General features: G+C 46.6%; 1 protein-coding gene across 2 annotated transcripts in view; it reads left to right on the top strand.

The window, feature by feature from the left end:
• Positions 1-648: 648 nt before the first annotated feature.
• Positions 649-14052, top strand: part of ATOX1 (antioxidant 1 copper chaperone) — a 31100-nt gene continuing 17696 nt past the window's right edge. For both annotated transcript variants that reach the window (XM_070465676.1, XM_020880926.2), the window contains exons 1-3: positions 649-759; positions 8861-8936; positions 12803-12971. In XM_070465676.1, coding sequence (XP_070321777.1) covers positions 754-759; positions 8861-8936; positions 12803-12927 — 207 coding nt within the window. In that variant the 5' untranslated portion in view covers positions 649-753 and the 3' untranslated portion in view covers positions 12928-12971. The remainder of the gene's footprint in view (positions 760-8860; positions 8937-12802; positions 12972-14052) is intronic.

The raw sequence follows: 14052 nt of genomic DNA, 5'->3' as shown, positions 1-14052 counted from the left end.
CTGCGCACACACATCCTTTCCTTGCAAAGCAGGTTCTTAACCACTGGACCACCAGGAACGTCCCCCTTTCAACTTTTACATGCTGTTCTGTCTCCTTCCTTCCCAATGGGTCCGTCTTCCATCTTGAGATGAAGCAAGACTTCCTCCTCTGCAAGCATCCTCTCCAGTCTGAGAGTTCCTTTCATAGCTCCAAAGGCACAAGCTCCTTTAACACTTGTATTGTCCTGCATTATCCTCTTGCTTCCCTGGCTCCCTGCTAGGCTATGTCTTTTCAATTACTGCATCTTGGATGCCTAGCACAGTGCCGCCCACGGTTGGCAATCAGCAAATACTGAGTAAGTAACTGAGATTGTCCCTCTAGGGAGGGACGGGGGTGGGGTGGAGGCGGTGTCTGGCTTCTTCACAGCGGGGGGCCCTGCAGTTCCAGCCCCTAATACCAGCCGGACACCTAGCAGGCGTTCTAAAAATGGCCAACCAGCAGGCCAAGCTAGCCGAGCTGTCCCTCCCACCGCCTAGCGCAGACGTGACTGGCGTCCAGGGGCCCTGTCCTGGCCGGAAGTCAGCGGAGAGGCCAACGGCCTTCAGGTGGCTGCCAGCCCGCAAGGTCGGAGGGGGCGGAGCCAAGACCGGAGGGGGCGGGGCCGGGGCCAGAGGGCGGCTTCAGTAGAGTGAACACCCGGAAGCGCGGCCGCGTCAGCGCTCGGAGCCGGTGGAGGCGTAGTCACCGCCGCAGCCGCCACCTCCTCCTCAATCATGCCGGTAAGTGGTCGCGCCGTCCCCGCCCCGCGCAGACCCGCGGCCTCCGGCTTGCTCCTCGGCTGTACCGCCGTTGGGTCAGACCTTCCTCTTCAAGGCCCTGGCCGCGGCCAGAACTGTCGCCCCTCTTCTTGCCCCTCCCACCTAGCTCCCCGCCCCACCCCCCAGCTTCTGCGACCCTCCGGAAAATCGGATCCTCAAAAGAATTTTATCTGGGAGTCAGGCTTCAGCATATGGAAGCTCCTAGCCATCAAGCGATTACAAGCCTAAACCTTTCCTGCATAGACGGGGAAACTGAGACCACCCCAATAGGGGCAGGGAGTCGCAGAGATCACACAGGGAGCTGGTGGCGATCAGGAACGGGGATGGCTGGAGTCTGAGTGTCCCACCTGGATGCCTCTAACGGTGGAGCTGGCCTGAAAAAGGGGTTTGTGGTGGCTATTGCCTCCCATATAAGGCAGGTGTTCAGAGATCTGTGTTTTTCTTCCCTTCCCCTGCCCACTCTGAGTTTCAGGTTGGGCCATGCTAAATGCAGAGAGTGCTTTCAACCTTTCCTACCGGTCACTTTATGAACCTGAACCCATGGGCTCCAGAGAGGTTCAGGGTCCTGCCCAAAGTCACCAGTTGCTCAGTGGCAGAGTTTGGGATGCTCAGAGCAGGTCTTAGGGCACCTTTGCAACTGACTCAGTCTCATGGTCTCATTTTTAGGTAAAATAAGGCCTTTTTCAGACTTAAAAAAACAAAAGTTCCACTGATTTATTCAGGGTGGTGTTGAGAAATGAGCGCAGCTCAGATTAAGCTCCTTATCTTCAGGGTCCAAGTCTCTCCTGATCTCACATGATACTGCTACTGCTAAGTCACTTGCTCAATAAAAGTAGTCATACTGGCTTGGGAGGAAGTTCTGTTCCTGATCTGATCTTGGGGCTCCTGGCTGGTGTCTTGTGTTGCTTAACACTTTTCCCTAGGGTTGCCTGGTTTTATGGCTCTGCTCCAAGTGGGTACCCAGAGGTATCCCACAGATGCCCTGTGTCTTAGCAGCCTAGCTTTGGAGAGCTGATAGGTGAGTCAGAGGCTCCTCTGGGCCAGGTCATAAACATCTCAGGTGTCATTTCCCTTGGGTCTTGCCAGGCACCTTGAGACAAATCCTCAGACAACCCAAAGTATGAACAAAGAACCTGACAGAACCAGCCCTCCCAGTTGAGCAAATCTGCCTGTGACAGTGTCAGAGAACAGCACTAATCACTCTGGGTCTGGGATAGTGGAGATCAACAGAGGTTTTGGTGGCTGGGTGGCATGAGGGAAAAGCCAGCTTGAGGGTGGCTCTATTCTAGGTTCACTTCTGGGAATTTATTTATTTTTTATACTTCTGGAGATTTTGACAAAAGACCCAGAGTGGATGATCAGAATGAAGAGGGCACTTGGCAGTATTATCATGAGATGAACAGCTGAAAGAAGGGTATTAGTCAAGGGACTCACCCCAAAGCTGGAAAGGGAACAATGTGTCATCTGAGAGGTTTCTCACTTGGAATCTCCAAAACTTCTTTGAAAAATCTTTGCCCCAACCCCCACCCTTGCCAGCTGGTGACCTTAGACAAACTGCTTTACCTCTCTGTCCCTTGATTTCCTCAGCATACAATGGGGATAAAAACTGCAGCCTCACAGGACTGTCGTTAGTAGTAACGAAAAGTGCTAGTAAAATTCGTAGCTCAGCCACTGACATGGTCCCGAAGAAATGGTAGCTCTTGTGTAGACCTAGGACAAATTGGGTAGAACTGCAGCAGACAGGTTTCAACCCTGTGTTAACAAGGACCACAGTGGCTGTTCTCTCTGTGTCACCCTGAGTGAGTGACCTAACCTCAGCTGCCAAGAAGTGACAATACTAAGGCCTATCTTGTGGGGTTGTTGTGATGACTAAACAAGGACATGCGTAGACAATGCCTGGCACATAGTAGGCACTCTTATATTATTAAATTCCCAATCATCAGGGTGTTCAAAGACTGAATGTCCCGGATATTTGAGAAAGCATTTCGCCTCTGGGAGGCGTCTGGATTGTATGACTCCATTCCATTCCCGCCCTTCCAGTTCTGAGATTCTATTAAAGAATTGTACAGATGACTGGGCTTTTTCATCTTCTTTACAGGAACTGTTTTATAGGTGGCAGAGCCAGGGCGCTGAGGGCCTGGCTGTGTGCAAAGTCAAGCATTGAGTGGTGGGGACAGTGCTGGGATTCTCTGTTAAGAAGGGATTACTCTCTTCATTAAGGAGGCTTTCCACAACCCCCATATTTACTTTTGCAACTCAGAGGTAGTGAAAGAGAGCACTAAATAACGATTGCCCCGTCTGCTGGCTTCTGACCTCTGGACTGTGCAGGATGGAAAGAGACCTGTCCTTCATAGCCACAAAAGAAAGCTCTAGAGATCTATTGACTTTAGGTCCTCGGGCAGCAAAAACTTGTGCTCCTTCCCAAGGTGTCCCCATCTCAGGGTTTCTGCAGCCTTGTTTGCTGGTCCAGAACCAGCACGGTGTCCCTGGAGCCAGGAAAACCTGGATTCACATCCCAACCTCCGTATATACCCACCATGTGACTTGGTGGCTTAGCTAACCCCTGTAACCTCAGTTTTCTCCTAAGTATAGTAGGGTGATTAGCTCCCTTTCCAAGCTGGGTGGGGACTGACTTAGATACTATATAAAAAGCATTTCACGCAGTGGGTACTCAACAAATTTAGGTTTTATGTTGGTCTTGCAAATCCATTAAAGGTTTGGATTGGTATACAGATGCAAGCTATTGACCAATCTTTTTTTGTTGTTGATGTAGACCATTTAAAAAATCTTTATTGGATTTGTTACAATATTGCTTCTGCTTTATGTTTTGATTTTTTGGCTGTAAGGTATGTGGGATCTTAGCTCCCCAACCAGGGATCAAATCGGCAACCTCTGCATTAGTAGGCTAAGTCTTAACCACTGGACCTCCAGGGAAGCCCCCACCCCCACCCCATTGACTAATCTTGATTACCAGTTACTCTAGAGCAGGAGTCAGCAAACTTTTCCTTAAAGGGCCAGCCAGTAAATACCTAAGGCTTCATGAACTATATGGTCTGTTACAAGTCCTCAACTCGGCCATTCTAGTGTGAAAGTAAACGAATGAGCTTAGCTGTGTTTCAGTAAAACTTTACAAAGCCAGGTTGCAGGCAAGCTGTAGTTTGTGTGCTGGAGCAGCAGCTTAAACTATTATGTGAGCAGGAATGAGCTGGGTGTCTTGTTAAAAACCGAGGATTCTGATTCAGGAGGTCTGAGGGTAGGACCTGAGAGTCTGCATTTCTGCCATGTTCCCAGGTGATGCTGATACTGAGAACCACCTGTTAAAGGCAAGATTTTGGAGTCCTCACTAGAAATCCTTATTTCCAGAATTTGTTGTGGTTGTTGCTGAATAATCACAAAGTTAGCTGAAAGTATCGAGTGTGTTTAACTAGAAGAAAAGGAAGACTATTTTCTTTAAGGCAAGTTTGCAGATTTGGCCTCAGTAAAATAGTGGTTTTCTGGTTGTGTAATGATGGTGCAAATAATAGTTATATAACTCAGAAAACCAAAGTACAAAACCAAAGTACTTCACTCTTGGCCTCAGTTTCCCCTGTATAGCATGATGATAATCCAGACCCAAAGATGGTTTGAGACTTGGAGAGAGCCTGAGAAGCCATTTAGACCAGTTTTTCTCAGGTGTGTGTGGTCTTACCCTTCTGTCTCTCCTCAGTGGGTTAAAAATGGAGGGTCCCAGGGCCCACCCAGAGCCACAGTGCCCACTGAGCCAGCCTGCAGACCTGCCTGGTCTCCAAGGCCCGAAATGATTCTTATGTGCACTGAGGCTGAGAAAACTTAATTGGCTAATGGTTTAGATAAGGGGACCAGGGTCCTTAAGGGCAAGCATTTGCCTGAGGTCTTCCAGTGAGACACAGCGCCGTACCCAGAATTCTATTAAGGTAACAGATTTGAAACACTCCACGAAAAATGTAGCCATCGTTTTTTTGTTTTTTCTTCTTTTTAAGGGATAGAAAAGAGGGAAGTGGAATAAAGTAATAACAATAATAATCTGAATAGCTAACTTTCTCTTTTTTTTGGCCACATGACACAGTTTAGTTCCCCAGCTGGGGGGCTGAACCCTGGCCCTTGGCAGTGAGACTGCAGAGTCTTAGCCACTGGGCCACCAGGAAAGTCCCTGATAGCTAACTTTTTACCCCAGTGGAACCTACTACTAGGCTCCAGCCTCTTTACCTAACATACTAGTTATCTACCACTCCTGATTAATTACCCCCCAAACTTAGTGGTTTAAGACAACAAATATTCATTAACTTACAGTTTGTGAGAGTCAGGAATCTGGAAGCAGTTTACTGGTGTTTCTGGCTCAAGGTCTCTCACGGGAGGTGCAGTAACCACATTGTCCAGGGCTGTGGCCCTCTAAAGGTGGATCAGCTTCCAGGAGGGCTCCCTCACATGGCTGTTGGTTGAAGGGCTCAGTTCCTCACTGTGTGCACCTCTCCATAGGTTTGCTTGAGACTCCTTAGGACATGACAGCCAGTTTCCTCAGGAGTGAATGATCCTAGAGAGAGTAAGGCAGACAACACATGTCTTTTATGAGTTGGCCGCCAAGTTCCCCTAACATCACTTCAGCCATATTTTACAAGACACACAGGCTAACCCTGAGACACTGTGGGATGAGACTACTCAAGGGCATAAATACCAGGAGTCAGAGATCATAGAAGAGAAGCAAAATGCAAAGGAGAAAAGAAAAGATATACCCATTTGAATGCAGAGTTCCAAAGAATAGCAAAGAGAGATAAGAAAACCTTCATCAATGATCAGTGTAAAGAAATAGAGAAAAACAATAGAATGGGAAAGACTAGAGATCTCTTCAAGAAAATTAGAGATACCAAGAGAACATTTCATGCAAAGATGGGCACAATAAAGGACAGAAATGGTAGGGACCTAACAGAAGCAGAAGATATTAAGAAAAGGTGGCAAGAATACACAGAAGAACTATACAAAAAAGGTCTTCACGACCCAGATAATCATGATGGTGTGATCACTCACCTAGAGCCAGACATCCTGGAATGCAAAGTTAAGTGGGTCTTAGGAAGCATCATACAAGCAAAGCTAGTGGAGGTGATGGAATTCCAGTTGAGCTATTTCAAATCCTAAAAGATGATGCTGTGAAAGTGCTGCATTCAATATGCCAGCAAATTTGGAGAACTCAGCAGTGGCCTCAGGACCGGAAAAGGTCAGTTTTCATTCCAATCCTAAAGAAAGGCAGCTCCAAAGAAGGCTCAAACTACCGCACAATTGCCCACATCTCACACCCAATTAAAGTAATGCTCAAAATTCTCCAAGTCAGGCTTCAATAGTATGTGAACCGTGAACTTCCAGACGTTCAAGCTGGATTTAGAAAAGGCAGAGGAACCAGAGATCAAATTGCCAACATCCACTGAATCATCAAAAAAGCAAGAGGGCTTCAGAAAAACATCTACTTCTGCTTTATTGACTATACCAAAGCCTTTGACTGTGTGGATCACCACAAACTGTGGAAAATTCTTAAAGAGATGGGAATACCACACCACCTGACCTGCCTCCTGAGAAATCTGTATGCAGGTCAGGAAGCAACAGTTAGAACTAGACATGGAACAACAGACTAGTTCCAAATAGAGAAAGGAGTATGTCAAGGCTGTGTATTGTCACCCTGCTTATTTAACTTATATGAAGAGTACATCATGAGAAATGCTGGGCTGGATGAAGCACAAGCTGGAATCAAGATTGCCGGGAGATGGAAAGGGAAATGGCAACCCACTCCAGTATTCTTCCCTGGAGAATCCCAGGGACGGAGGAGCCTGGTGAGCTGCCATCTATGGGCTCGCACAGAGTCAGATCACTGAAGTGACTTAGCTGTAGCAGCAGCAGTGCCACGAAGTGAAAATATAGGTCACTAACTACAAACCGCCAAAGGGTTCCATTTCCACGTAAACCAAGGTCATACACGTTATGTCTGAACTTTTTTTTATTTTTGTCTTCATTCATATCTTGGTAGTTTTCCCTGCTTTCCAATAAAGTTCTTCTATGAGAGCTAAAAAAAAAAAAAAAAGATTGCCAGGAGAAATACCAGTAACCTCAGATATGCAGATGACCCCACTCTTATGGCAGAAAGTGAAGTGGAACTAAAGAGCCTCTTGATGAAAGTGAAAGAAGAGAGTGAAAAAGTTGGCTTAAAACTCAACATTCAGAAAACCAAGATCATGGCATCTGGTCCTATCACTTCATGGCAAATAGATGGGGAAACAGTGGAAACAGTGACATACTTTATTTTTCTGGGCTTCAAAATCACTGCAGATGATTTTTAAAAGATGATTTTAAAAGATTTAAAAGAAAGATTTTAAAAGATGATTTTTAAAAGATGCTTGCTCCTTGGAAGAAAAGTTATGACCAACCTAGACAGCATATTAAAAAGCAGAGACATTACTTTGTCAACAAAGCTCCATCTAGTCAAAGCTATGGTTTTTCCAGTAGTCACATATGAATGTGAGAGTTGGACTATAAAGAAAGCCGAGTGCTGAAGAATTGATGCCCTTGATCTGTGGTGTTGGAGAAGACTCTTAAGAGTCCCTTGGACTGCAAAGAGATCCAACTAGTCCATCCTAAAGGAAATCAGCCCTGAATATTCATTGGAAGGACTCATGCTGAAGCTGAAACTCCAATACTTTGGCCACCTGATAGGTAGAACTGGCTCATTTGAAAAGACCCTGCTGGTGGGAAAGATTTGAAGGCAGGAGGAGAAGGGGACGACAGAGGATGAAATGGTTGGATGGCATCACCGACTCAATGGACATGAGCTTGAGTAAACTCCGAGAGTTGGTGATGGACAGGGAGATGTGGCATGCTGCAGTCCATGGGGCTGCAAAGAGTTGAGCACGGCTGAGTGACTGAATTGAACTGAACTGAAGAGATCATGGGGCCATTTTGCATGCTGGCTGCTATGCTTAAAATCCTGTGTTCATTGCCTTCACCAGCCTGGAGAGGAACTCTCATCCCCATTTTGCAGATATAGAAACCAAGGCACAAAGGAATTAAGTAAAGTTACTTACTCATGGTCACACAGCTACTAATTGCCAGAGCTGGGATCTGAAACCAGGTCTTATTTCCAGAGATTACAATAGAGGAAGTATTGGTATAAATAACCTTTGTTTGAAACCAAAGGAAGAACCCAGGGTTCTTCAACCAGCTGTATCAATCATCTGTTCACTCAACAAACTGTATTAAGCCCCTTCTCTGTGCCAGGCACTCACCATTCCATTTACTGGGGATGCAGCAGTGAACGGAACAGAGCTCATGTTCTGGGATCTTGCCTTCATGCCCTTGGTTTGTTAGATATCCTGGATATGGTAGTATATTGAGCCCACATGGAGAGTCCAGGAACCTGAGTTCTCTTACTGGCCCAGCTTTAGCTCACTGGGAACTCAGGCAAATTCTCTCCCTTTCTAGGGCTCCCTTTTCTAGGTGCTGCCTCTGAGGCACTTGGAATGTGACAGCGGTCTCTGTACTTCAGAATCACCATGGAAGCTTATTGGCCATAATAGACACCTCAGCCCTCTGGCTTGCTGACTAGAACTTATAGTTTTTAATAAGCTCCCAGGTGATTCTAATGCAGAGAGTGATCTTCTGATGCATAATTACCACCCCCAGATCAGCACTGCTCAGAGCATGCCCCCCTCCCACCAGATTTACTAGTGATTCTGAGACAAGGAAAAATCAGGATGTTGAAGGTGAAACTAGAAACCAGCATTTTAAACTTCCTTCTGAGGTGATTCGATACATTGTGTGCCAGATACTGCTAAAAAAAACTTCCAGGGATTCTGTCCTTTAACACAACCACCTCTGAGATACAGAGACCCTGAGTTAACTCCACTGTACAATTTAGTAGAGTGAGACTCAGGCTACTGACGAGTCTGATGACAGCCCAATCTTGCCTTTCTCTCTGCCCTCTTGGGGCCCTGAGTGGGCCTGCATGCTAGTGGGTGTGGGGGTCCCTCTGCAGGACCTTGCTCATGGTCCCCTTTGTCTGTTTCAGAAGCACGAGTTCTCCGTGGATATGACCTGTGAAGGCTGCTCCAACGCAGTCACTCGAGTCCTCAACAAGCTAGGAGGTGAGTGAGTGGCCCTGGGTTGGGGGTGGGGTGGGGAGACTGGTACACTTATATTAAATGAATGCAGGCATGGAGCAGGAGAATCTTGAGTTTAAGCTGATCATAACAGTGAGACCAAAATGTACTGAGTTACTTAGCATGTGCCAAGTACTCTGCTTCATGGTGTCTGTGGATCATGTCATTTAATCCTCACCACAACCATTTCAGATAGTTTCTTTGACCATCTCAGTTTCAAGCAGGAGGGAACTGAAGTTCAGAGAGGTTGAATAACCTGTTGGGATCACATAGCCAGTAAATGACACAGCCAGTAAATTTGGCTTGGAGGAGCCCTTGCAGGACTAGTTACTATGTTCCATTCATCTCTACTGTGGTAACTTTTGTTATGTGATGCATTTGAGTGTCATTTTCTATTAAGATTTTTAAAGTTGTAACATTTTTTTTAAGTTGTAACATTTTAAGAAACAAACTTTCCATCAGTCATGCTGGCAGAACTTCTAAAGCACCCCTTTTGGGTGTATTTAGAAAACCATTCTCCAGTCCCCTCAGTTCTCATCTGGGGAAACTGAGGCCCAGAGTGGGCTAGAGTCTGGTCCTGGAGTTCCATGAGATAACGACAGAGTTGTGATCAGAGTTCTGGGGGCAATCCGTCTTTTAAGATTCTCATTTCTAAAACCCTGGATAATAAATTTTCTTTCTTTTTTAGTTTATTTTTAATTGAAGGATAATTATGTTATAATATTTTGTTGGTTTCTGCCATACATCAACATAAATTAGTCACAGGTATTCATATGCCCCCTCCTTCTTAAACCTTCCTCCAAACTCCCACTATTTTTGTTGTTTAGTCAAGTCATGTCCGACTCTTCTCAACCCAGTGGACTGTAGCACACCAGACCTTCCTGTCATCACCATCTCGGGGCGTCTGCCCAAGTTTGTGTCCATTGAATCAGACCTCCCACAATGATAACACCCAGTTTTCCAAGGGCTCTCGTGGGGTTGTCATCCTGTTAGCACTTAAAACAGTCCTCTGAGCTATACTTTCCATCTGTGGAATGGGGATGTTGACACCAGGCCCTAGAGGGGGAAGTGACTTGCCCAGAGTCCCATAGTGAGTCCACGGCTTATTTCTAGACTGTAAACTGGAACCTGAACTTGAAAAAATCTGAAACAATGGGGAAAACTTGACCACGAACTTCCTGTGTGACCATGGCCTCCTCTTCTGGGGCCTGGCTTTCCCCAGCTATGGTATGGGAATGTCAGTCTCTTAGCTTTGCTCTGGATGCTTTAAACTCCATGGCTTACCTGGTGGTTCAGTGGTAAAGAATCTGCCTGCCTGTGCAGGAGACATGGATTCCATCCCTGGGCTGGGAAGATCCTACGTGCCACTGAGCATCTAATCTCATGCACTGCTGAGCCTGTGTTCTAGAACCGGGGAGCTGCAACTGCTGAGCCCACGTGCACAAGAGCCTGTGCTCCACAGCGAGAGAAGCCGCTGCAATGAGAAGCCTGTGCGCCGCAACTGGAGAGTAGCCCCCACTCCATAACCGGAGAAAAGCTTGCGCAGCAACCAAGTTCCAGCGCAGCCAAAAATAAATAAATGTCTTTTCTTTTCTAAAAGAGGGAAGCCCTGCTCAGAAGCCCCTATATACAAGCAGCAGGTCTGGATGAAGTGAGGGCTGGCCTGCTTTCACTCTTGCCGGCTCCAGAACACCTGCTTGGGGACGTGGGCTGCCAGAAACACAGCTTTGAAATCCTCTGGGTCGGATGATCCCAGAGTGTCTTCCAGCACTATGATGCCACCAGAATATTTGCTCTGAAGAGGAGGGAAGCCCTTTTGAAGCAAAAGACAAAACCCAGAGTGCAGCCAGCCAGGCTGCACTGCCCTCAGCCCCTGGTGTCCAGTAGGTCCAGAGTCAGACGTTAGGACTAAATCCTGTGCTTTTTGAGGCCACTTCACTGGTGCGTGAGGACCTGCCTCTGAGCTTGGGCAGGTATCTCCCACCTCTCACTACTGTTCCCATTTTGGTGGCCACTTGAGAAGAGTCAGAAGGGTTTTCTGAGTCAGTCGGGCCACGGAGAGTCTGAAGAATCACAGATCAGTGGTATACTTGACCGGAGAGCCCACAAGGGCTGGCTGACCCCAACTCCTTCATGTTCCGATGGGGAGACTGGGGCCTGTGATGGGTAGGACCCAGCCGGTCAGTAGTGAAGCCAGGCCTGGGACTCTGCCTTTGTTATTTCAACAGATCTGTTTGTACCTGCTTGCATATGCCACCAAGGGTCCTTAAATGGACACAGCTCTTTAGGAGGGCAGTTTTGCAATATCTGTGAACATTTAAAGTACACCAACATTTTGTCCCACAATTTCCATTTTATGAATTCATGGTATAGAAATATTTTCACAAGTTTTATAAGATATGTTCAAGTATGTCTACATTGTTTTGATCATAGTGAGAAATTGGAAGCAGCCCAGTGTCTTTTAGAGGGCACTGAGTAGATGCACGGTGTGTGTGCGCCATTGCCCAGCTGTGTCCGACTCTTTGTGATCCCATGGACTGGAGGCCTCCAGGTTCCTCTGTCCATAAGATTCTCAAGGCAAGAATACTGGAATGGGCTGCCATTCCCTTCTCCAGGGGATCTTCCTCATTCAGGGATCAAACCTGAGTCTCTTGTGTCTCCTGCAGTGACAGACAGATTCTTTACCACTGGGCCACCTGGGAAGCCCTGTGATACAGTAACACTGTGGGATATGGTGTCGCTGTCAAAAAGAATGAAGTAAGTCTCTATATATGCTAAGATGGCAAGGTGTCCTGGACACTGGAAAGTGACATATAAGTAACTTGTTTACAGAGTATGATGCCACTTTGGAAAATGACTTTTCATGTGTCCATTAGGAGAAACACTGGATGGGACCCTATTGTTCAGTGATTCTTAGAGGCAGGAAATAGTAGGGGGCCTTCCAATTTCAAATTTTATTAAAAAATGTTTGCCTTTTTTTTTTTTAATGGTGTGTCTGGGGACTTCCCTGGCAGTCCAGTGGTTAAAACTTCATGCTTTCACTGCAGGGGGCACAGGTTGAACCCCTGGTCAGGGAACTAAGATCCCACAAACCACAGAATGTGGCCAAAAAAAAATTGGTATGTCTGTATTAATTTTGCAATTAAGAAAAAAAAAATTTTAAGCCCTTATTTAAAGGAGGGATGGACAAATTATAGCCTTTGGGCCCACAGTCTATTATTGCACAGCTGAGAATGGTTTTTACATTTTTTAGGCTTGTAAAACAATATGGGGCTTCCCAAGTGGCTCAAGTGGTAAAGATCTGCCTACCAATTCAGGAACCATGAGAGAAATGGGTTCGATCCCTGGGTCAGGAAGATCCCCTGGAGAAGGAAATGGCAACCCACTCCAAATTCTTGCCTGGCAAATCCCATGGGCAGAGGAGCCTGGCAGGCTGCAACACATGCATTCGCAAGAGAGTCAGACACAAAAGCGAAAGTCACTCAGTCATGTCCAACTCTGTGACCCCATGGACCAAACAATGCGTGGAATTCTCCAAGCCAGAATACTGGAGTGGGTAGCCTTTCCCTTCTCCAGAGGATCTTCCCAACCCAGGGATCAAACCCAGGTCTTCTGCATTGCAGGCAGATTCTTTGCCAGCTGAGCCACCAGGAAAGCCACAACACCACAAAACAATCTACAGAAGATGATGGGGCAGAGGCCATGCGGCTCACAGTTCTTAAACCATGGGCTCTCTGGCCCTTTTCAGAAGTTTGCCAATACCTGGTCTAGAGGAGAGGGAAAGAGTCAGGGTGAACAATTCAGGAGCCTGACTGGGTACATGTCTGTCCTCCCCACCCCACTTCCTGCAGGAGTTCAATTTGACATTGACCTGCCCAACAAAAAGGTCTGCATCAACTCTGAGCACAGCGTGGACACTTTGCTGGAGACCCTGGGGAAAACAGGAAAGGCTGTCTCCTACCTCGGCCCCAAGTAGAGAGGCCCCATCCGGCAGCCTGCAGGATGGACCAACATGGGCAGGTGGGTGAGGCCCCGACACGGCCACCAAATATGTCATTAACCAGGGCAAACCACAAGCTCAGGGACTCCTTCCAGTCTCCTGCAAGCAGACAGAGCACTGCTTGATGTATCCTGGGGACCCCCGCTATGACTTTGGGCTATAGTTCATGGTCAGCAGGGTTTAAATGTAAGCATCTGGCCCTGGGCAGTGTGTTGTTTACTTTGATAATATAACGGTCCCTTCAGAGACAATACTTACTCCCTGAACTTTGTTTACTGACCAGGTAAGTGAATTCACCTTGGCTTGCATCCCCAATTGGAACTGTTGTCAGCTTCCTGAGCATGGGCATTGCCCAGACTGGTGCAAAAACAGTGTGATCAGTTTGGTAGCTTCTTAAAGCCTACCATGTAACCCAGTCATTCCTTGCCTAGTATTTACTCAAGAGAAATGAGAAGCACTGTCCATGTGAAGGCTTGTAAATGCTGATAGTGGCTTTACTTGTAATAGCCAAAAGCTGGAAACAACCCAGCATCCATCACTAAGTAAGTAAACAAACTGGTATAGCCATATAATTGAATACTGTTGTCCATGCAACAACTTCAATGAATCTCACGTATAAAAGAAGTGAGTGAAAGAAACCAAGAAAAGGGAACATACTGTATGTTTTCATGTATAGAAAATTCTAAAAAAAAAAAAAAGAAAACTTGTCTGGTGAGGGTATGTGGGTGTATTCATCTGAGAAGTTACAGATCATCACATTATACACTAAAATACGTGTATAACATGACAGTATATACCCCCAATAAAGTCGTTAAAGGTGAAAAACAACAAAAACAAAACAGCAGTGTGTTTAAGCTGGCTGTTCCCTTTGATTTTACATAATCAAAGAAAGGCAGGCGGCACTGTGCCAGCACCCTTCACTGTGGAGCCAGGGCAGACTGTAGTCATCGTTCAGCGTTCCTTCCCTCTGGGCACAGGCACAGTCTCAGTCCCCTTCAGAGCACAGCCCTCCCAGTGGTCACTGCCCGAGCGCCTTTAATGCGTGGATGACAGCAATCACGATGTCCCTGATGTTGGCCAGGGCTCTCACTGTAATTAGGA

Source organism: Odocoileus virginianus, chromosome 3 (assembly GCF_023699985.2).
Source record: "Odocoileus virginianus isolate 20LAN1187 ecotype Illinois chromosome 3, Ovbor_1.2, whole genome shotgun sequence".
NCBI classification, from domain to species: Eukaryota; Metazoa; Chordata; class Mammalia; order Artiodactyla; family Cervidae; genus Odocoileus; species Odocoileus virginianus.
The sequence above is the reverse complement of the archived record's forward strand: the minus strand, read 5'-3'. Positions and strand labels throughout refer to the sequence as shown.